The sequence below is a fragment of the Simochromis diagramma genome, unplaced genomic scaffold, assembly GCF_900408965.1.
Source record: "Simochromis diagramma unplaced genomic scaffold, fSimDia1.1 OVJJ01000463.1, whole genome shotgun sequence".
Lineage (NCBI taxonomy): Eukaryota > Metazoa > Chordata > Actinopteri > Cichliformes > Cichlidae > Simochromis > Simochromis diagramma.
Window position 1 is genome coordinate 5,770,825 of NW_024386941.1, and position 23,971 is coordinate 5,794,795.

Genomic DNA, 23,971 nt, shown 5'->3' on the forward strand with positions numbered 1-23,971 from the left:
TTCAAATGTCCATAAGCAGGTAAAACGCATTCAACTCCCATTGTTGTTACATCTTGTTTAACAGCAAATGGATTGTTGTTCATAACACGTTCTTCATGACTTTGGTGTGTTAATTTTTGGCCCTCAATCAAGTTTTTTAAGCACCTTTGGCAGGCTCTGGGGAATTACAATTATCATTTTCAAAAAAGAAAAACAGATAAGAAAGTCCATGAATTTTAAACAGGATAGTGAGAGGGAAATTAAGAGGAGGGAGAGGGTAGGGGAGAGTGACTGTGATTTAACTTGCACACAGCTCCGGAGCCAGAGCCAACCGTATCTTCCCGAGGAGATTTGAAATAAATTTCACGTGCGGCATATTCCATTCCAGACTAGAGGCACCATTTCCATTTTTACAACTCACTGAAAACTTTTACAGCCGTCTGTTAAGGGGACATATGAAGGGCATGACATTGCAGTGGAAGAGCTGGGTTCTGGATTGCTGCTATCATACTGACCAGGCCTGACTATCCATCTGCAATGTAAAGGGGTAAAAGTGCAAAAATTGACTTTTATGATAAAAGTGACATATGGGGAATAGGTTTGGTAGAAAATTCTAGTTTAGTGTTGACCTGTGATACTGTGTATCCCTCAGGTTATGTGTGTAAACACTGAAAAATAAAGGCTATATTGAGACATTTATGGGTGGTAAGAATAAGGAACAGAGCAAAAAATCGAAGGAGCTGGGCTATCTGAGAGAGAAAGCTCAAAAATAAGAAGACAAACAGTGCTGTATATTGGCCTGCCCTGTCAGTAGAAACATTAAAGAGTGGTTTTCCAGGGGATGATGGAACAGTGGTTTTGGTAGCACTGACACATGCTGCTGCTGATGTATTTAGAGGAATATAAAGCGGCAACGGGGCCCTAATCTGCTGCATCTCTCCTCCACTGTATTACTCTGAAGACAGCACTATTTCTTTTTATCTCTCTCCAAGTCTGCCTCTCACCCCATCGTTTGACAACACAGACACGGCCCCAGCTCCGGGGTGAGCAGGAGGAAGAGAGGGAAAAGGGGAGACGCTGCTGAGATTTATTGTAGCCACCGTTTTAAGGCTACACAAACAGGGGAGGGGCAGGAGTGAGATTGCTGTCAAGCGTCGCTTGATGGATTTGTCATTGTTTTAATAATATGGAAATAGGTCTGTTTTCATAATGTTACACCAAAGGCCAGTAAATCTAACTTTTCAGTGATGTTCCAGAAAAAAAAAGAAGAAAAGAACCTGCACTGTCCTCAGGGGCCATTTTTCACCAGCGGACTGTCTGCACAGGTTTTCCAATGCGTTATTCCATGCTCTGAGTTAAGGCGACTTATTTTTAGCTGATAAATGTAGCTCCTCCTGTTGTGGTGGTATTGCAGAGCGATTGCTTGCACGAGCTACAGAGTTGAGGTGAACACGTAGGTATTACTTGGCTCTATATAGGTCATGCACAGCTAAGATGTGGTGGCAGTGAAGCTGTTATGCGTACAATGACTTGAAAGCTTGGCTGTTCTGGGCGATTACTCACCCATAAAGTCTTGCCAGGTTTGCGAGGTGTGGGGTCAGATCTCCTGGTGGCAGGTAGACGCCTGCTCATCAGGGGGAATGATTTTCCTACTTAACGACATGCAGATTAGGGTTCCCGTCAGTGTAAATCAGTTTTAGTGGCAGGAGGGAGGCAGCCTGGGTTTTACTGCCCTCCATCCGCCTAGCGTTTACTGGTCTTGCTCTATCAGTGCATGGAACATGGAGGGTGTCGGCCAGCGTTTTTTCGAGAACACAGTTTGGCCCATTGCTCTTGTTCAAGATGTGATAAAATGGCAGATATGTAGAGCAAACCTTGGTCTGGAGCCAAAAAAAGTTATATTTCTAGGGCAAAAAGAAAACTAGATTGAATTTTTATCAGATTATGTTAGAATGATCACAGTTTGATTGGATTGCTGTTTCTGAGAATAGAAGTGCTCCAGAGGTTCTGCAGTAGAAAGTGGCAGTTAGAGCAACTGAAAAGTCATTCTGTGATGTGATTTGCTGAGGCAGTGTTCCTTCGCTGAGCCGAAAGGACTTGGAAGCTTCAGTGCTTTGGCTGGCACTGCCTATACTTCATTATCTGCTCTATTCTTTGTGGGAGGATTGGACCCAGTGGAATTGCTGTCTTTCTTTCTTAGTGAAAAACTCTTAGAAAAGAATTTCAAAGAAAATGGCCAGGAAAGATGGAGGGCTCAAACTAGTTGCCTTCGATTTCAGTTTGCTCTGTGAAAATGGGATGTGTAAGGGGGTACTCTACCTTATGCAAGCCTATATTTTATAGAAGTTTCCATTAATCTGAGAGAATTTCCCTGCAATAGGAGTGAAAAGATGTTGCAATCTCTTCTGTTGAAAGTGCAATTCCATAAAGTCACAACCAGTGACTAAGTTACAGTCTCTTTGAGACATCTGGTTACAGACAAAGAGACTCACAGATGGGGAAGTTGGAGAAGCCTTTGAAGGGGATTTCCCAGTGTGTCTGGTAAAATAAACCACAGTGATATTAACAAGTTTTATGTCCAATTGTTAATGTGCTCTATTGTGTTGCAAAGGGAAGTGCCATCTGAGAGAGCACACTCATGTGTTAGTTGTGTTCATTTGAATCACAGCCTGCAATATGCAGCAGTCCTGGGCCAAGAATCTGCTACCCTTTGTATTATCCTGACCTTTTAATGAATCCTGCTGCTAACTTTTGTCCCCACCGTTCTCTAAACAACCTTTAGCCTCACATCTCCCCAATTCTGTGTTATACCAGTTTGTCCAGTCACATCGCTCTGTGTGAGGGAAGGATAGTGTGTGTGAGCTGAGTGCTTGGGTTTATGCCACTTCAGCAAAGACTGCCAAACCAGTCCCACTGAAAGCTGTCACATTAGCCGACTGTTCTCTGTGTTTTTGCTTGCCAAAATGGCATATTTTTATTGGCAGAGTGATGCTTTTATATTTAAAGTGCTGGCCTAGCTTTTTATGCGAAGGAAGAAAAATTAAGGCATAAAGAAATATAGTAGCATATAAGCCAAAAGTCTGACAATATATACACATTTTATTTATTTGTGCCCCTTTGATCCTGTAAAATACTCGCTTGTGTTGTTGTAGCTTATTGAGCAGTATATTGATTAATGCTCATAGAATTTTAAATCATTAAAGTGCTGTGCACATAGAAGTTAAAACCTGTATTTTTCTTAAAACTACTGCACATTTTTAGACAGCGGTGGTTGTGCATTTTTAAACGGGACTAAAAAAAAAAAACTGTGCGCATACCTCCAGGTGTTTGATTCAATACGATGTTTTGTGAGATGTCACCTGAGGCAGTCGTGTAGCTAACTCTGCTCTGCACAGGTGCGCTCATTGTTCTTTATCAAAAGACGTGCAAAATAAGTTGATGACAGTCCTGCTGTTCCACTGTGTATATTCTGGTGTGTGTAAATGTGCACTTTTGTGTGTGTGTATGCAATGTGTGTGTTTATAATAGATGAAAGAGGGCATGCCAGAACAGAATGACTATACAAAGCGCTCACCTGCAAGAACAGAAATGCCCCACAGCAAATTTAATTCATTTAAGTGTACAATATTCATATTGCTTCTTTTTTTTAAGACCACTCAATAAGTTTATTCATCTAAATGTCTAATCAAAGCACAGATGTTCAGAATGTGAGCTCATATATCCATAGAGGCTATAGCTGTTGAATCTGTATGAGCTTGGGATTTCAGCGTGAGTGTTTCAGATAAATAACTATCCATTTACACACATACTCACATAAACACACACAAACATCTATGCTGAAACCTTTGGTGTTCTACAGGGTCCATGGTGAATGGGTGGGGCTCGGCCTCAGAAGATGACCGTAATTTCTCCAGCCATAGGTCCAGTCTGGGCAGTTCATCTGATGGCTCGATTTTTACCCACTGCAGTTTTGCCCAGGCCCTGGTGGCTGCTGCAGACAAGGCAGGCTATCGCCTTGAGGGCACTAGCCTCAGCAAGAGAGGTTGGTGTGTGGGACCAGATATCCATTGCTGGGCTGGACCGTCTGCCACTGACAAATTATCTTTTCATCTCTGTTCTAATTGTTCCTCCTGTCATCCATTGGCTGATGTTTTCCCCATAATGCTGCCTTGTTATTTTCTTTTCTGTTGCTTTTGGATGCTGTGCCCAGGTTGTGCATGGTACCTGCTCTATATGGCTACATTGCGGGTATCTCCTGATCCTTAAATGTGACTTAGCTCTGATCTGCCTCTGCTTTCTTTGGTGCATTGTGTAATATCTGGGTGATATGCTATGCTTAAAACCTTTTAAGGACTTCAACCAAATGCTCTCCCTTCTAATGAAAACATTTACCTTTTTCCCCTATTAGGCTTGCTGGATCTTGATTGATAACTTTTCCTTTTCCTGATGACTGTTTTGACCTCACTGTTGGCTCCGTAATATCTTTACTAACCATCTGGCCTGTGGTCCTTTATCCCTCCTGCAGGTAAAGGCTTGTCCCATAGGCCTCGGCCCAGCAGTCCATTTTCAACAGATGGCAGCACAGTCGGCACACACAGCTTGGGCCACCAGAGGGCCACTAGGCCAACTCGCAAACCCAGAAGTCAGGGCACAACACCCCATCGGAGAGATGCTGGTGCAGACGGTGAGGGAGGAAGCAACCAAAAACACATTTTGAAAGTTTAAATTTAAAAAAAGGGGTTATGGTAATATATACATAACTCATGTATTCAGTTGATTTAGTGTGGTTTTCTCTTGGCACAGACCTACCTCCTCCACCTGAGCCTCCTCCCTGTCAGGGGCAGGGCCGTATCCAGGGGGGCCGCAGTATAAACAGCATGGCGCCCCCAACAGATAGGAAGGCTTCTTCCTTAGAGCGCCCGCCTATTTCAGGATCCCTGTGTGGGCCAGAAGACATGAAGTGCTCTATTGACAGACAGACGCGCACTTCTTTGGAACATCATCGCCAGGTTCAAGACAGGCTGGGCTCTGCAGACCGAGCTGATGATGGCCGCAGGGGCCACAAAACAGGTGCAGATGAAAATATTTAGCCATAAAACGGGAACAGGCATTAATGCATTAAGGCTAACACAGAAATACTATGCTTTCACTTTAAAGCATAGTATGCAACAATGTGTGCGCTAATGGGTTACAACAATTGCTTTTTTAAGCATTAGGCTGAAAGTCAGGTGAGGCTTTCCATGTGGTTGTTAGGACTTAAAGTTTTTTTTATGAATTAATGTAATAACCAATTGTAAATGTTTGTGATTAAGTGCAGATCAGAGTCTTGCTGCTGTTGTTCAGGAAAGCACATTACATTTTGCTCACATAAACAATTCATCCTTTTTATTTGTTAAAAAATGCACTTTGCAACCTAAAACAAAATCTATAAAATAATTATACTCACGTAAAACCATTCATTAGCAAGAAAAATAACATTATTTTCAAAGCAAGTGAAGTCAAAAGGGAAGTGGAATTTTTCTTGTTATTGACTGAACTATTTATTTTAATACAAAGATAATTCCTTTCATTATGGCCAGAAAACAACAATAACACAGGAGTTTAGCTGCTGCTGCGCCTTTGCGGTTGGGGATTTTTCTCTAAGTGATTGTGTTGAAGTTAGTCATGCTGCTTTGAGACTGGGCTCCCATGAACAGATTGCACTGTCTGCCACTTGCTCTGGTTTCCAGAATGCCCCCCTCAGCCCTCCCTCAGCCACCGTAATGCCCCTGTAACTGTTGCCAGTACCAGCCTGCTCCACTCCAAGTAAGGCAGGAGGCCCCAGCAACTGAAATGCACTCTAATCGCTTTAGCTTTCTCTTCTCACACAAACAGCAGCTCTCTACACTCCATCTGTGTGTGTTCATTAATCTTATGTGTGCACACGCCTGTTTGTTTGTGACCGTTAGAGCTCTTCATGCTGCGCTCCTTGGACTCTTTGTGCCAGGAGTTTCTCAGACAGTTAATCTGAGGCTGTGAGACAAAGACAGGTGTCACAATCAGCATCTTTACGAAAAACACTGTAGGTGAATTCCCTCATGTTTCAGTGCACTGACTGATTTGCAGTAGACTCCAGTGAGGTCAGGGAAGGCTATATTACAGTCATTAGCAGAGCAGTGGGGAGCAGTTTGATGAGATTTCACGCAATGATGGAGACTACTGAGGGTCAATGTTATGTTGCCCTGCAGCAGGAGGTGCCACAGCAGCCAATAGTCCCCCTGTTATTGTATTTACCCTCATCGTAAGGGTGGTGGCTGCAAGGCCATGTGCGAAGCTGAGAGTCCTCTCCGTGGCACGCCCTGGCATTGCTCGTTGGCACGGCCACTCTGCAGATGTCAAGAGTGTGGGGTGGTGGTTGCAAAGTGTTCTTTGTCTCCATGCATCAGATGCAAGATGTGTAACACTGCAATAACAAAAGTTCAAACTTAAAGTATGCCTCTCGGTTCCTATGTGTGTGTTTTTAGAAGAGGGGTGTTTGCCATATAGTAAACCATCGTTCCCTTCCCCTGGTGGCCACAGTTCTGGCACAGGCTCCTCCAAGGGCTCAACAGGGCCACGCAAGACTGAGGGTCCACGACAACCACAGCAGTGGACCGCCACAGAGCATGCTGAATTTCTGGGGACCAACGGACAAGGACAGTACTCAGGAGAGTTATGTGAGTAATTTAGTACTTTGATGTTTGACAGCAGTGTTTTATGGTATATGGCACGGCACATACACTGCAGTAAAAAAGGGCAAGTTTTGTAGTGCAGCAATGCTTACCATAAAATTACTATAACTGCATCTTGCCAAACAACAGTTTATCCACCCTACTTGTGCACACTTCCTGTGTTAAGTGTGTCTGGCTGTTTCAGTATATATTTTCTGCAAAAGCTTGTCAGTGTTTGTGTAAGTGGATGGATTCAACTTAGATTTTATTATACTGGCAGTTATTGTTTTAACTTGGGAAAGAGTCAGTCCGGCTGTTTCCTTTGAATTCCTGGCAAAAATGCCTCCCAACATGTTTATTAGGTTCTTTACTTAGAGCTAACAATTTTTTTTCTCTTTTTTTCCAATCCTAATGTTTTCTTTTGTTCCTCTTCTCACAGAGTGATCTGCCTGCAGTTTAAACTGGAGAGAACCTGTTCTCTCTTTGGAAGAGTGACACCCTCTTTGCCGGGGTAGTGAACTTTGTCCTTACCTGTGTGTTCTCAGAGGGAAGCAGTGCAGCAATGAGAACTACGGAGAAAAACAGTGTCACAGAACTGTAAATGCGATGTATAGACACAGACATACTGTACATCTTACTATGTTTTTTGTCCTCAAGAAAATATTTTCCACCTCCTACCTTACTCCAATTTTCTTTTTGTTAGAAAAAGGCAAGTTAAAAAAGAAAAAAATCAAAACATCTATAAGAGAACAAATTTTCTGGTAACTGCCCTTGAGGAAAAGGGGATTTTGTTTCCTGTAAATATATTCTTTAACTTGTTGTTGCATTGCTATGCAAGCCTGATTCTGTTTGAGCTTTTTATTTCCATATACAGGAACAGTTGGGTTTTATCTGGTTATTTGTATTATATGTGAAATGAGTGGCTGTTGTGCCATAAAATAATTGTTTTATAATCCATTGTTTGTTGATAGCTACCATTAATTATTATCATTATTATTGTTATTATTAATTATTGTTTTTGCACTGCAATTTTTGGTGATAAGCACAAAAAAACATAGCTCCTGCTGACATGAAGAACCGGAAGAATATGTGAAGAGGAGTTTCTGTACTGTAAAGTAGAGAGAAGAAAAATATATGCTAATGTACAGAGAGATATTAAAGAGTAATGCTTTGCTCACAGACAGCAACAAATAAGGCGCCCATTTCCACAGTTGAGACAAATTGGGTGGCAGACACACAAGGTTCCTGAGGGTCTGAAGGACAGATACGAGGCCAAAAGAAGTACAGAAAGGATTCTGTATTGCTGTAGTTGGTTATTTAACCCCTAAAATAATAGAAATATCTAGTTTTCGATGTTTGGGGGCAACTCCAAGCATTGGCTCCATTCTAGTACGAGGGTTTCCGAGCATTTCAAATTCTTTTTCTTTTTTTCATTTCTATTAGGTTTTACTACCTAAATAATTCAGTAAAACAGCACACTTAGAATAAAACGGTTAAAAGGGAGGAGTCGCTGAAATCTATCCGCATGCTGCAGTCCGGTCGGAGCACTTACAAAGGCAGATTTGTGATTCTTCTATGGCCTTAATAGGTAGGAAACACAAACAAAGGAGCATTTATTGTTATTAGTGGTAATGTTACTCCTAAATCATGAGTGGAACAACAACAATTGTTTACATCTTTTGTGTTTTTGTTTGTTTGTTTCATTTTATTGTCTTTTGGTTACTAATATTTTTTTAATTGTTTGATTTTTACAGCACTTACTCTTTGGTGTTTGTGATGTTGTCACTGGGTACAGTATGATCCAGGAAAACAACACACCGACCTGCTGGGTTCAGCTGGGTGCTGTTCATTAATGAAATCTACAGAAGCGGCGGTTGGCCTCCAGTATGCTAAGATCAGCACAGTCTTGTGTCAGTGGTGTTAAGGGATAAAAATGAGTGCGTATGTTTTACAACGTAGCTGTGAGTGGAGCGAAAATGGAGAAAGGCCTTGTATATTAACTAGTAGGTCTCACTGCCTCCATGTGTGCAACCCGAGTGTGGAGCAGAACACTTTCTGTCTGCCCGACTGCCACAACACACACACACTTATGTTTTGCCGCTTTCAACTTCTCAGCCTCTGATTCTCAATTGTTGTCTTTTTCAATGACTTTTTTTTTCTTTTTTGGTTGTCCTTTTTTTAATGAGAAGCTTGTTTCTTTGTATGCCTTTTATGGACTCCAAAACGCTGCTTAAAACAATGTTTTCAATATTAATGTTCAGGATTTTTGTGGTTTAATGACTGTTTGTTTTGTCTTTTTTTGTACTGCTAATGTTGATAAAGGGGGGGTGGGAAACTAAAGGCCATCAGATGCTGTTGTACTGTTGTCGTCATGCCATGTCATTTTGTTTTTTTTACCATCCACCCAGTGGCCAGTGTTCTGGAAATGAGGTGCAAAGAGTATCTCAGGTTATTTTACATTCTGGTGGTGTTTATGTATGTGTATATATGTGTATATATCCATACGCATCTCCACTTGATTATGCCATTCCATTTCCATTGACAGTTTATCCCTCTCATGTCTGATTCTGTCGTCCCCTCTTTTCTTTTCTGCTGTGGACTTTGAGTATAATGTGCTGGTTCATCCACCTTAAGATGTCAGTAAAAGAACATACCAAATTAAGATTGTCTAATGCGTTTTAGTGTCTCTTTAATACTCATTGTTTTCTTTTAAATCACAGTGTCGTTTTGTATTTATTAAAATGATAATAAAAGTATATTGTGAAATATGCATAAAGATTTGTGAGATATAAAATGTGTTTTTTTTTTTTTTTTTGTTCCTTGTAAAGTTTGGTGTCAGAGCCGAGCAGCGAGGCCATAATGAGATGAAAGGCACACTGTGCTCACAGCATGGTGAAGTGCCGGGTCAGTAGTCGTCACTCTTCGTCTTGCATGTTCACTGCACTGCTCTTCTCATGTCAAAACTGAAGAAACTTACAATCCTTTCAACACAAGGAGTAAAAATGCTCACAATTTGCTTGTCAGGAGGACAAAGGATAAAAGTGCTTTTCCTCTCCTTTGTTCATTTTCTCAATATTGTTGGTTCTTTGTAGCCTATCTGTGTGTTGCCTTTTTTGCTATAAAAGAGGATTAAAAATGACAAAAAGAGAAAGGTGTTGGGTGAAGTCTTTCTGTACAGTAAAGGGTGAGGTCGACACCCTGATCCAATGCCATTTCTACAGTACGGTACATTCTCCTTTTTTTCCCCTGTAAACCACCTTCTGTATTCACTTGCATGTCCAAGAAGAGAGTGGATCAAGAAAATAAACTTTTACAGCTTCATTCCCACGTCCTGTAAGATAAATCCATGTTCTTTTATTTCCTTGTACCTGGATCAATATCAAATAAAATATTTTTGAAAAATGGAAAATGGCTTTGTCTTTGATAGAAAGACTATAGCGCGGGAGGTCAGATTCGACACAGTATGACAGACAAAATACATACAGTACATACAAAAATACAGTCAAACAAGATTATTTTCAAGGTTAAATATTCAGTTTTTCTTGGATACTTGCACTGCAGCTGCAACATTAAAAATGCAAGTTTGCCTTTTTTCTACAAAACATGGCCCTGCTAATATCTTAATAGTGTTTGACTCAGCAACAGCACAAGTGTAGTTTATTTTGTGCTGTGTGTGTATGCAGTAGAGTTGTTTAGCTCACTGTGTGTTTAAAAGGGTTCCTGACTCAGCTGTGCGTTTTATGTCAAACCAATCCCTGCCTTGATCCTTCCAGAAGAGCAGCTTCAAACACAAACCCAAATCTCCTAAATCACTGAGACAGGCAGCTTGCTTTCAAGCTCTCTTGCACAGAGCTCAAACTAAAATCTGTGAAGATTCTCCAAAAAACTTGTGAAAGAAGTGGTGTAGAACGGGGTGCATAAAATTAGGAACAGCCTCTGTATCGGCATTAACATTCAGGTATAAACAAGCAGGCTGCATGGTGGTACACTGTCACCTAAAGCAAGAAAATCCAGGGGCTGAATCAGCCAGCCAGAGCCTGGGGCCTTTCTGTGTTGAGTTTGCATGTTTGCATGTCAGGTAATTGGTGATGTTAATCTGGACATAGGTGTGAATGGCTGTTTCTATGTGATAGCCCTGTGGTGGACTGGCAGCTTGCCCAAGGTGTATTCCACCTCTCAAACTATCACAAATGAGATAAGCTACCGTACTAGGATCCTGAATCACATAAGTGGTTAAGAAAATGGATAAAAATTAATTACATTGCCACCTAAATGTATTAAAAAGCCCAACAAATAATTCTATTCTTACTTTTTTATGAAGGAGTAGTTCACATACCGGCACAGGCAGTACAAACTACCTGCTCTGGTCTCAAATAAGCAATATTTTGGGTATAACAGTGGTTGTTCTGGATTTTCATGAAGGTGCCCATGGAATGAATCATAACCACAAAAAAATGAGCTATTTAGACCATTTGAGCCATTAAAAATGTTCCACGTGGACGTGATATGTTCAGAATGTGTTACCAGCTCCACAGCCTTGGCCTTTTAGCCTTGGCTAGCCCCTGACTGGCTGAACCTCAAACAGAAGTGGTTGGCACTTCTATGATCACAACCAGAATGCTATATGTTTGACATGATCATGCTAAGTATATTAGCAGTCAGTGACCTCACGGACATCCAAGAACAGAAAAAAAAACCCAGTCTGAAACCTGAACATACAAATATTTATTGCCAGATGCAAATATAACCCACGTGAGGTGGGACCAGACTGTAAGTTTGTAAGTGCAGTAGTCATACTGTATTAATCCTGGTACATATTGTGGTGTGTTGGGAGCAGCTAGTTATCTCCCATCATGCCTTGGGAATACGTGTTGCTGTTTAAGATGTTTGTTGTTACGTGACTCTTAACTGTTCTCTTAACTGTTCTTTTAAATGCTGCAGTATAAATTCACCGACAGTTAGTGTTGATGGAAAGAATGTTGTACCATGAGTGAAGTCACCAAGAAAAAGTTCCCACACAGTTATTCCTGACAAAAATATTTGTGAATCTCCTCTTTCAATATTTATAAAATCTCTATAAACACTCACAAACAATGAGCTCACATTTTAATCATTATAGTCCATCACTTACTTCCTAAATGATACCAAATATATGTTATATGTGAGCTTAATAATCAAAAAAGATTATATCTGTATTGATAAATTACATAATGAGGAATAATTCTTTTTGAATTATGTATTAAGCACTTGCTGCATAGAGTTTATAATAAGTCCTGACATTTCTGTCACATCATGATCTGGTCTACTGAGTTTTCTGCATTGACTATGAAGATCCATAGAGCTCCTCCAGAGATTGGTGAAGCACCCCAAGCATTTTCATCAATACATGTTCAGTAGATAAACTACTATATAAAGTTATGGGAATAAAAGTATTTAAAGTTTTTTTGGGAGGAAATTTAAAGAATGACCTAAGTGAACTCACAAATTAGAGTTCACTTTGTTCAATCTGCATGGTTATTCCAAACACACAGCTGTGATCTTTTTATTAAATCATGTACTGTGAACTTGTTCTGCGTTATTTTTCTACACCTCAGTTGCACCATTGCGCAGATGTAGATTTCACCATTTAGGCACCAATAACTATGGAATTGTATATAAAATTGTGCTTCCGTTTTTATGCTAACTTTTTACTTACGTTACTCATGTATAAAAAGAACCTGAAAGCATTTTTTTTTTCATCTTTTTACCAAATTCGCTGTCAGCAGTTTAGCGGCCTAGTGATCGCCTGCCTAAAACTGATTTCCAATGTTTCCGTGTATTTTTTATGTGTAATATCTTTACGTATGTTGGTAAATAGACTTCGGTGAAAAGGGTTTACAAAGGGGTTATATATAAAAAAAATTAAATTACCTGGTTTTCAAGTATCTTTATAACTCTGTGTTATTGTACTTACCATAACCAATCTGGTCCTTTTTGTTCACTTAGAATATGTTTACAGAACTATTGTTATATTTATTGCAATTTCTGCTGTCCTGTTGTCCAGATTACTCTTAAAAAATACATTTTTAATGTCAACGACATTTTTTTAACTGGATAAATAAAGGATAAATAAAAGTCACTGCCAAAAACTGATTGGCTTCTACCGTTACAGGAATGTTGTTTGCAGCTCAAGCTGAGTTGATGTCATTCATGAGGGATACACTTGACATATGTTTGACATATTATAGACCAACAAGTTATTTATAGCAGTTTAAATACGAGCAATCAGTTTTGGCAAATACCGGAAATCAGGTTTTGGCAGGCGATCGCTTTTTGGCACAACAAGCACGAGACCAAACACTCTCAGTCGCGTGCATCTGAGGCTAAGAGGGGGGGCAAGAGGCCCACATTTCTGGAATTTATGAGTCTAACGTGACGCAAGTGGTCAACAAATACTAAAAGTCAAATGTTTCAAGTTTCAGTTTCAAATGAAAGTAGGACAATTTCCGTAAAGCTGCCAGTGGAGACACGATGTGAAAATACCGAATTTTGCGCATGTTAGCTTAGGACTTCTGAGTTATCAAAACCATGTTCTTGAAAATGCCCAGCGGGTTTCACACTGAAGTCGGATATTATTTCCAGAGCTGGTTGAGCAGAGGACACGTGATTTGAGGTAAGACTATCCACTACGATAATGAGAACACTGTTTGTTAAATGGGTACCTGTCATCGTCGACAAGTAGAAAGCTTGAGAAGTGGGGGAAGTTTGTAGTCAGTTTTTACGTCATCTAAGATGTTTTCAGTTTAAGTACAAATTTGGTGTTTAGCAAATGCTAAATTAGTTGGTGCCAAGGACCTTGTGTAATCTATGCTCCATTCTGCCAAAAGTGATGATTCCATTAAACAATTGCTTAATAATACTTATGCAAGAGGAGCTTGATCTGTTTTTTCCTTTCCCACTATTCTTCCGTGGGTTATTATTTACTTAATTGCTAACTGCCAGCCACACGTTGTTGTTGTTTTTTTTTAACGTGTAAGATTTGCCAAAATCAATTGAGGCTGTCGCCAATTATTGAATTAGTGAAATCTGATACTTAAGTTTGAAATCAACCACTTTTGGTTTCATCTTGTAAATCTGGTTGAACGTTTGCAGTTGCATCTTTTTTTGGACACTGATCTATGCCTCGTGCAGGCTTGTGATACTTCATGCGTGGTTTCTCGCCATGAATGATTATGGCATATGTAAAGCAGACACTCTTAACAACAGTTTGAACTTTTTTTCTTCCTCAGTTGCTCATAAATGTCAACAATTACTCATATCAGTGTTCTTCCTCCCCCCGCCTCTCATCTTGCACTCACTTTCTTCTTGCTGCCGGATTTTTCTTGACTCTCCTTCATCTGAAAAACATACTTATGCAGAAAAACAGCCAGTTTCTCTCTAATACTGGTTCTTTTTTTTTAGTGACACTGAAGCCTGAAGAGTTTATTTATGTATTTGTTTGTTTGGTTATCTGTCAGAGCGTTTGGACTCATGGTGCAGTGGGAGATCGAGCCCTGCAGTTTCTCTTTGGTGTGTCGTGGCAGAGGCTTTAACAATATCAGGCTTTACAGATCATCTTACTTATACTTGCTAACTTAGTTTTTGATATAGCTTTACTTCCATTAATTTAACTCTTACCTTCATTTTCACAGTTGTGGCAGTTATAACTTATCTCCTGTGCACTATTATAGGCATGGCAGGAAACATACATTAATCATGTTTTTCTGGTGTTAAACTGTATTATTTTGGAAAAGCACTGGAAAAAAAAAAGATTTATTTTATTGACATAAGGTCATAGAACAGATTCATGTAGCGTTGAGATAAAAATTCTTTATGAAATATTGGAACAGCAAGGCATAAAATTTAAAACACCCCCCACACAGAATCAAAGAATAATGTGTAAATAACCCATTTTCATGATATTTCCTTGGAATGGTTGAGAGGTTTTTGCATTCATATTTATGAAAAAGGTTCACCGATCTATCCTGACCTTTTAAACAAACCCATCAGTGCAGACTGGGAGGCAAGCGCTGCCGTTTCGCAGCTCTTCCTCTCCCTGTGCCTGGGGGGTAGGACGAGTAATGACTGCTCTGTTCTTGCCAACAAAGCAACTTTCCCCTTCCAGTCCCATTTTTTATTTCCAGCTGCGTACCAGTGTGTACTTCACCTCTTATTCATTCTCTCCTGCAATGGGATGTGTAGCAAATATGCAGTTTGTGGTGGAATACCTGTTTTTTTGCGTAATCCCAGAAGCCCTTGCTTTCATATGGTTGTAATTGTTGCATCAGGCGTTGGTGGAGACGGTCTGGAGAGAGCGAAAACTGGTTAAGCAGCCAGAAAGAAAAAGGCTTTGCTCAGCAAATACATACTGCAGTAGGATACAAGTTATCAGGGTGTGATAACAGGAGTGAGTGTGCATTTGAATGTCTGTGCACTTTGATGTTGGTACCAGTGGATTTGTGTGGGGAAAAGGGAGCGTCTGCATGTGTGTGCGCACGTTTGTGTGTGAGGTGATGAAAGGAAGCATCTACTGCTTCTGCTGCTTGTGCTGCAGGATGTTTCCTTTCCCCCCCAGCTTTTTTCCTCTTCTTTGTCTCTAGACTGGTGACAATGAGTGGAGGTGAGAGGCCAGCAGTACCAGTGCAACACCATTCATCACACATGTCAAACAGTTAGACCAGCTGTGTGGGACAAGCGGCAAAAATTAGCATTTCATCCCTCTCCCTGTCGCTCTCTTCTGTCTGTCAAGCTGTATCTCTGTTTATTCCCATTGTAGCACCGAATGTGATAAATGACTTCAGAGGCTATATAATATTCCAATTGTTTGAATGAAAACATGGTGTTATTGACCAGCACTTCCACATATTGAGCTTGTTTTACAAAACAGACTATCCCTGCATAGTACTTCTGATAAGGGTGCTGTTGAGATGTGGGTCTGAGGACTGGTAGTCTGTAATGACAGTGTTGGTGAAAATGATGATGCTGAGGATGGTAAACTGGCCAGGATGTCTCTGACTGTCAGGCAGTAGAAAACTTGATTTTCTGCCCAATTCATTGACAGTTAATTGAAGAAGAAAAAAACCCAACCTAAAAATGTAGGGAAGAAATAATATAATATTAGATCTGATCTGATTAAAATCTGGATTAGAACTTCATTGTTTATATGGACCCTAAGTAAGGTGATCTGATCCTGATGTGCATCTAACATGTGAACAGAATAAATAATCTTGACATGCGGGAAAACAGTATGTATGGCTGATGTGAAAGACAAGCACAAGTATTTAAAAGCAAATGTTGAAAACAGATTTACCAGGAAATTCCAAAGGATGTGATATTAATGCATCTCCTGCTCTACTACAGTGACTATTGTGCATTTCTAGCTGACATTAGCTTAGAAACATGGGATGCATCACACCCTCTTCACGGTGAATAGATCTTAGTATCATCAGAATGCAGGTACAGTCTCACACCCAGAGGCTGTTTATACTTGCAACATCACTCTGTTGAACAAATCCAGATGATATAATATCACTGCAATAACTTTCGCTGCAGTTATTTCTGGTTCTTTAAGTTCTTAACTGTGATGTTTTATTGTTCTTGCTATATTTGTTCGACAGTTGCAGCAAAAATAAACCAGAAATTTCTCAAACTGTGATTAAATAGTGAATACAAACATTAAACAACAACTAGCTTAGCACAACACTACTCTAAACCAGACTTTGAATTGTCTAAAAAAATAAACATGGAAAAAAGGTCAGAATTAAGGAAGTGTGCAAGGATCCTAGAGTTTGCTATAATTTAGCTTGGTTGTATATTAGTTTGTACTGTTTTCTGGTAAACTACCAAATGCCATATTCATATAGAGGAACTAAAATACAGCTAGCTTGCTACCCCTTGTTTTCCCACTAGTCTTTTGTGAATGGATATACTACATAATTCCCACCCACTAATCCCATGGTTTCGCCATCTTTGTATTATGCTATTATCTATTGATTATAGCTGTAATAGATAAAGTTGTACCAATGGGTAGTAGCCATGTCACTATCCAGCTAACTGTCTTAGCTAGCTCATGAATATACTGTAATATGGCAGCTTTTTAACATTTCAGATAAATTCAGGTTCTTCGGTATATTAATACTTGGTCTCTCAGTCCCTGAACAGCCTAGTATATATTACATACAATAATGACAGTCTTGATTTTTAGATGCCATGTCACTGTTTTGCCTGACGCCCAGGATCCTTGGTAGGAGGTGTAAACATGGATGGACTTCAGTCTCAAAATTGATGCAGGTTACAATATGTTTACTACAACAACAGCTCTGGCCATTCTGTTGTTATACCTTAATCACAGCCATCATCAGCTTAACAATTGTGTCCCACAGTTAAGCCTCAGTGGGAGCTTGCTACTTGTTTTATGTTGCTTTTACAAATCGCTTATTAGATTGGTAATTACCGAACCTTCTTTTATATTTTAGTGCTGCTAATTAGCAGTCAAGCTAATGGGAATGTTAGTGTTTGCAATTATGCTGCAAGTGTTAAAATTCTCTTTTTGTTTAAGTTGTTTTGAATGTGTCAGTTTAGATTATGAACAGTATTTATTATTTCTCTGTGTTGAATACCCAGAGTTCATCTTTCTATTCAACTCTTCTGGCTAATTTTCCATCCCACACTCTTCTTTATCACATCACCCTTGCCTGCCCACACTTTCCTTTCTCTTCACTTATCTGCTCTCCTTGAGATTTGTGGTTCAGTTAGGTGTGGAGTGGGAGGAGGCGTTACATTTCACCTTGCAGTCTTTTCAAAAAGGACTATTCATACAAGCTTAGAGCAGAGATGTTCATGAAAGCTGGGGGATTTTATTCAATAGAAAAGAAAACTGTTGGCAAAAATAAACAGCAGTTGGTTGTCATGTATTGTAATGGCATCTAGGGAAGGTAGAAGCAGTTGAAAAGAAACTACTACATGCATTATTATTACTTTGCTAACTTGAATAGCTTGTGTGGATATGTCTGTCTGCTTACCCCAGGATATTTGAAGCTAAGTACACTTGTAATCGACTGCCAGCACCAGTGTTTCCAAGTAAAGGGCTGTAGATGGAAAGCATCCTATCCTAAGGGTTTTAAATGTGCCAGTGGCTGCTAGTGGGATGGCTTGATGAGCAATCTCTTAATCAAAGCTTAATTGTTTAGCATGATCCTGAGTGACCTGCTTAATGGAACCCCCCCTTGATTAATGATGTGTGTTAACAAACACAGTGGGAGACACCCCAAAACCTTGTCTGATTGTTGTTAATTAAAGACAAGGTCCGTCAGTATTTGAAAGTAGATTATTTATTATAACGTAACAAAAGTAAAAACAAAAATAGCCAAGATTCCTCTTGTGCCTGTGTGGCAGTACCAGCGTATTAGATTCTTTTAAAAAATAAATAAATTGTGTAGCATTATATATTTCCTGTGGTGTATATTTAAATGAATCAAGGAATACACAAAGTAAAACAACAAAACAAAACAGCAACAACATACATTAAGACATCATTTCTCTCACTGTGAACCAAATTGTGTCCCTCTGTTCAATAAAATTCTGACCACCAAAGAAAGAAGCGTTTCTAAAACCTTCAGCTTGAAAAACACGCTGAAGGAAAACGAAGCAGCTTTGCCAAGGCCAGCTTTTGTCTCTGGTTGTATGAAGTGGGGCAGAAAAATATGCCAAACCATCCTTTTCAGCCCACACATGCACTCAGATAACACATCAGACTAACATTTCATTTCTTTCCCATATCTAGTAACTTCTATGCAAGTTTGCTCACGTTTTTTCACACAGCAGCACTTGAACACATACGATTTCAAGTCTTTGCCAAGAACCTCACTGAAACTCTGGCCCTGCCTTTGAATGCTGCAGTAATAATTTCATGCTTGTATATATTAACACTAAGCTTTACAATAGAAAACAGATTAAAGCTGTTTAATTTGTGCTTAAACAAGATGTGAAATAGTTTGATAGATGGTCATTCAATGCAAAATACCTCATTCGATATATGCTCATTGTAGATGTTAAAGAAATCTCACTGCTACATTGCATGTGAGGCTGAAACCCTCCTTTTTTTTTTTTTTTTTTTTTTTTTTCCCCCGTCTTGCTGATAATGTTCTCTCTTCTTCACCTGCTGCTGTTCCTTTGAAGGAGGACAATTGCTGGCCTCCAAGCATGAATGTCACCACTCTCTGAGGCATAATGAGTTAATCACCCCCAGATGGACAAGGTCACACACTGCCCCACCACTTATCTTCTATGGCTCAGGCCACGCAGGAGGCAGAAGTAAGGCTGGAAACGAAGAGGAGGAGGAATGACTAATGCCAGAGATTATATTATCCTGCATCTTTAATCTGTTTTGGGTCCTTTAAGCTGAATGTCATCTTTGCTTAATTGCTTAAAAAGCCTCTGTCATACTTATTACACAGATTGGAAAAAAATAAGTGTGGTTTGACCCATCTTGGCACTTTTGCAGGTCCTTATAAGCCTAAGAATGTATGCACATCGCTACCTTCCCAAAATTCCTCTTAGACCTCTTTTTCCACTCATTACTTTGGTCACGGACAATGGCAGATGGTGCAGCTGCTTGTTTAATTGTCTTTATTACAGAGGCATCTGCTTTCTGCTTTTTTTAATCCAGAACACCGTGGCATCGTCTAGGCAGTCAAGGCTGTATTTGTGAAATTAGAAAATAAACAGAGACAAAGAAAAACAGTTTCTCCGTCAGGTTGTAGCGATACAACACGTTCTCATGTAATGGTCTGCATATTACAGTAAGTTGTCCTGCACCTCGGTTTGTGTTACTTTAACATAATGCATAACTGAAATAATAAAGATTATTGTGTGGGTATGTTTGGAGCTTGCCATCTGCCTCACATGTGTTGCTTATGCTAAAAAGTTTGTAAATGAGAAAAGGAGAATCCCTGTGGCTCTGTTCAGTTATTTTCTTAGCTGCCTAGATGTGTTGTACTGAGCTGAGGCTAAGGGAGACAACAGCAGATGTTGGGCTCCGACAATCTTTCTGCCTTGGATCTGCAACAACAAAGCAGCTAAGGGAAAATGTCATATGCGGATCATCCCTGACGGCCCTGCGTGAATGAATAATTACTTTGACTCAGGTCAGGGAAAAGAAGGTAAAGAAAGCTCTAGCCCCTCTACCTTGAAACCCTTTTAAATGAGAAGCTGTGCATCATGACATGCGATAAGACACTGAGGAGGTTGTGACACACAGATCCTTCAGTAATAAAAAGATTTTTCTTGTGGCAAAACGTTCAGGAAAATGAAATGATTTACCTCAGCACCTCAGTACGTGCTCTTCCTCAAAAAGATGAGATGGGGACATGGGGTTTATCTGTGAAGAGGGTTGGGGGGGTAGGGAAAATGTCAGAGGATTGGTTAGCTGTGTTGAGTTTACCACAGTCATGTCAGGAAGCAAGGAAAGCTTTAGAAATGCATCATTTTCACCATTATGCTTAATAATTTGAATGACATCTTAGCGCATGACTCAAAGGCACTTGTACGGGGGCAGGCGGGGTTATTAGAAATGACTCCCCCAATGATGCGTGTCACTGAAGCAGCAAATTAACATGGGGAGATGGAGGCATGTTAAAAGCAGCTGAAAAAAGGAGGGAAAAGCTGAGCCGCAGAGAGGAGCGGGAGTGAGATGTGAAGAGGAACAGTGATAGATGCGGAAAAAGATGTTGCTATTTTCGCCCTCTTTGTTAGCTAAGACGCTCTGGTTGTGGTGTTCCAGCTCCTGCTCTGTTCAAGCTTTTTCTGAACACCAGGTGCTCCTATTGTGATAAATGATTCTCAACTGTGCCGAACAATGGCAGAGGCACCCACACATATCCCTCATCAAACAGTTCCACAGCTCCTCTTCCACAACTACACAATGAGCACACTGGATTGTGCTGGAAGTTGTTTGTCTTGCCACCACACACGACTGAAGGCTATTTTTGCTTCCTGTTTACCTCGGTGAACAGGAAGTCACTATTATAAGAGCTGACATTTAGGGCTGTTCGATATAACGATATATATCGGATGACGATATAAAAACGTCTATCGTTGCATTTTACGCTATCGTTTGTTTCGTGGTGTCGCAAAATAAACTGTTTACGGCAATATTTTTTTCATTATTTTGATGGTCACTGTAGTGGCTATATTAATTTCTTAAAGTTCTCTCTTTCTCTTATATTTAATATAACCACACTACAGACAGACAAGCGCTTGTTTTTATGCGTTGTCGTTAGCAACAACAACGGTAAAACCACCGCGTGTCCGCTTGTTTATTTTCCACATAAACCTTTCACAATAAAGCTCAAGATCCTGTTGAGACTTTTCAAAAATAAACTGAATCACGCGAAAGATGCAGAGTGTTTACGGATGAGAAGCAAAAAAGAGCCGCCAGGTGCTAAAAAATAAACCTTAGACTCAAACGTTAGAACAGGCTTTTCCCCGCAGAACGCTGTGTAATAAATACTCACAAAGAAAACGGCGGCCGTTACAACCTATGTCTAGTGTTTAGTTTCATGCAGCAGTTAAAACACTCGACCCCAGGTACGCAACGCTCAGCTGGAAACACTTCACGCAAGTCGAGCTGCCCGAGATTCACAGAATTTACAGAAAATGTTAAATTTTTGTGATTTATATCGTTATCGGACGATAGATGTCTTAATATCGGGATATGAGATTTTGGTCATATCGCACAGCCCTACTGAAAGTCCCTTAAAAGATGCTACTATATGACTGTTCTACCTATTGGTCGGCCAGTGTTTTGTCCAGCACAACTGGCTGGTCTTCTTATCCCCTCTAACTGCACATTTTACATCCTTGTCTATTTTTTTGCTCAGCCACTGTGGGTTCCTTTGTTTCCCTGTCTGCTGTCTTTGACAGCAGACGAGGGTTGATACATGTTCAGCGCCTTCACCTTTTTCCGCCCAGTAATTTATGCTGTCAGAGGTTTTACTCTATTTGGATGGCCAGGCTTTCATGTGTGTGCAGAACAGTATTGTGGGTTGTTGACACATTCCTTCGTGTTCAGCATGAAGCAGATTGTAGCAGGTAATTGATGGGGGTTTACTGCCACAGGCACAGAGCACAACCAGGGAAGAACCCACCAGTTTTCAACCCCACCAATTAGATTTGCAAAATGTGGTGTAGTGAGCTCAGCAGGGTTCTGATAATGTAAACTTTCAAGTGTTTTAGGTACAGCTCAATTTAAACAATTAGTACTGATAACAATGCTGCCACCTGTAGTATACTGTTTGAGACTCCGAGTGTAATGATTTTCCAAATCTGTGGTTTCGGATAGGACCACGATCTTTAGCAGGTTGGTGGTGCGTGTATTGTGGATTTGGTCTTGGTTTCAGAACCATTACATCACTACTATAATCCCTCTGTGACGGTTGTATCTCAGTTTTTGTTGCCTACCACACCAGAGAAGCCTTAATCTTCCAAATCATTAATAATAATGCAGGGCAGTCCAAAAATGACCATGTAGCTATTAAGAAGAAATATGGGACTTTAAGCTTTAGCACTTGATTTTTCTCTGGAAATGGAGTTCATTTAAATTGTAGATGGTGAAAGTTCTCTTTACATTTTGAGGACTGTTAAGATTGAAATGGAGTTCTCTGCTTTTGATCAAGAGTTCACCTTCATGGTTGCTCTGTCCTCACTGTGCTGACCTGCCAGTTTCGGTCTTATTTATTAGTGTCTTTACATGTGTGTGCATTTGCATGTGGGCGTATTGGTTTTTGTGCAGTAGTGGGACTCTGTGGAGATTTCTTTCCACATACCTGCTGGCAATCATGCACCTGCCTGTGATGACCTTGTTGAGAGCCACTACTTAAGGGAGTGGCTGAACTTCAGTCGCTGTTGAATGCAATCCTGGCTCTGGTGTTAGTTTACGGTACCACTTGTTACCTGTGAAGAAACTTGCCTCTTTGTTCTTGTCATGCAGAGGTATGGCAAGAGTGGTGATCAAATTGTAAATACTGAGTGAGCTGCAGTGGAACACAGCCTCCTAGAGAAGATTCAATGGCACCTGGAATCTAAACAAAACTGTAGAACTGAGTTTTTTGGGATAGTAGTTGTTGCACATTTTCCGGAGTGCCATTTCCCCTCAAACAGCTAGATACCCTTGCTGTTGGGCAGTTGAATGCTTTAGCTATAGAAATACAAGCCCATCCAAACCTGTACTACAGAAATTTATAGACTTTGTTTTTTTTGTGATGTACAGTCATTTAATTTAATTTAATTTTCTTACTGACTCACATATTGGTATTGTCATTAACCTTCAAAATCCAGTATTGATTTAGCCCTAATTTTAAGATGTGCCGAAAGGATTAGTCAATATATCAATTACCTTTTTCCACACTGATTACTTTTACAACTATCTGAATAATTGATTAATCATTTAAGTAATTTCAGTTTGCAAAAGTGGCAGTTATTTTCTGGTGCCAGTTTCTGAAATGTAAGTATGTGCTCCTTTTTTTAGTTTTAAAGAATGGCTCTGATAATCATTGTTAATTTCCTTATGTGAAGTTTGTTTATCTTTGACCTGCTTTAATCCAAAATCCACTGTACTGTAGCTAGAAAGGAGCTTACATTCATCTTCATGTTGGCACAACACCTTCGTGCTTAATGGCATCAGTTCCTGCACACCTCCTTGTCCTCAGAGTAAATCGTCTTGCCATTCATCCTCACTCCCCATCTACACAATAGTCCTGTTCAGTATTCAGGCAGGCATACTGGCCAAGATTCTGCCGAAGTGATAAAACCCCATTTATCAGCGGGAAGTGTTCACAGACTGCACATATATCCAATCTCTATGCTTTCTGGTCGCACAAGTATGATTATTACTGCCTTACTGAATCCCCAGTGGTTAACTGCTCAGGCACAAGATCTCATTACCATTTGGTGCTATTTCCTAATGAATCTGTGTCTAATCATGTTATTTGTTAGTTGCCTCACATAACTTTTGGTAAATCATGCAACAGGTCTCCAGGAGCAGGACTGGATATAAGCCGTCCCTCTGGATTTTATATTTTTTAGAAAACAACTCTGCAATCTGTATTCTCTGTGGTTGATTTGGCACTTTATTTTGGAGTATTTAATAGAAATCCTAACTGAAATGCTCCTGAAACAGTTGAGCGATGAAAATCATTTTAATTTTTATTATTTATTTATGATCCATGGTCATTTATCATAGTGCCAAATCCGCCATTGTAAACGTAACCTTTTTCCCCAGCTGATGG

At 40.0% G+C, this 23,971-nt stretch overlaps 1 protein-coding gene across 7 annotated transcripts in view; it reads left to right on the forward strand.

Moving 5' to 3' along the window:
• Positions 1–9,438, forward strand: part of robo2 (roundabout, axon guidance receptor, homolog 2 (Drosophila)) — a 259,633-nt gene extending 250,195 nt beyond the window's left edge. For 5 of the 7 annotated variants that reach the window (XM_040037635.1, XM_040037640.1, XM_040037636.1 and 2 more), the window contains 5 exons: positions 3,839–4,021; positions 4,505–4,663; positions 4,783–5,049; positions 6,483–6,674; positions 7,108–9,438. In XM_040037635.1, coding sequence (XP_039893569.1) covers positions 3,839–4,021; positions 4,505–4,663; positions 4,783–5,049; positions 6,483–6,674; positions 7,108–7,109 — 803 coding nt within the window. In that variant the 3' untranslated portion in view covers positions 7,110–9,438. The remainder of the gene's footprint in view (positions 1–3,838; positions 4,022–4,504; positions 4,664–4,782; positions 5,050–6,482; positions 6,675–7,107) is intronic. The other 2 variants (XM_040037637.1, XM_040037641.1) reach the window with 2 other exon arrangements.
• The last annotated feature ends 14,533 nt before the right edge of the window (positions 9,439–23,971 follow it).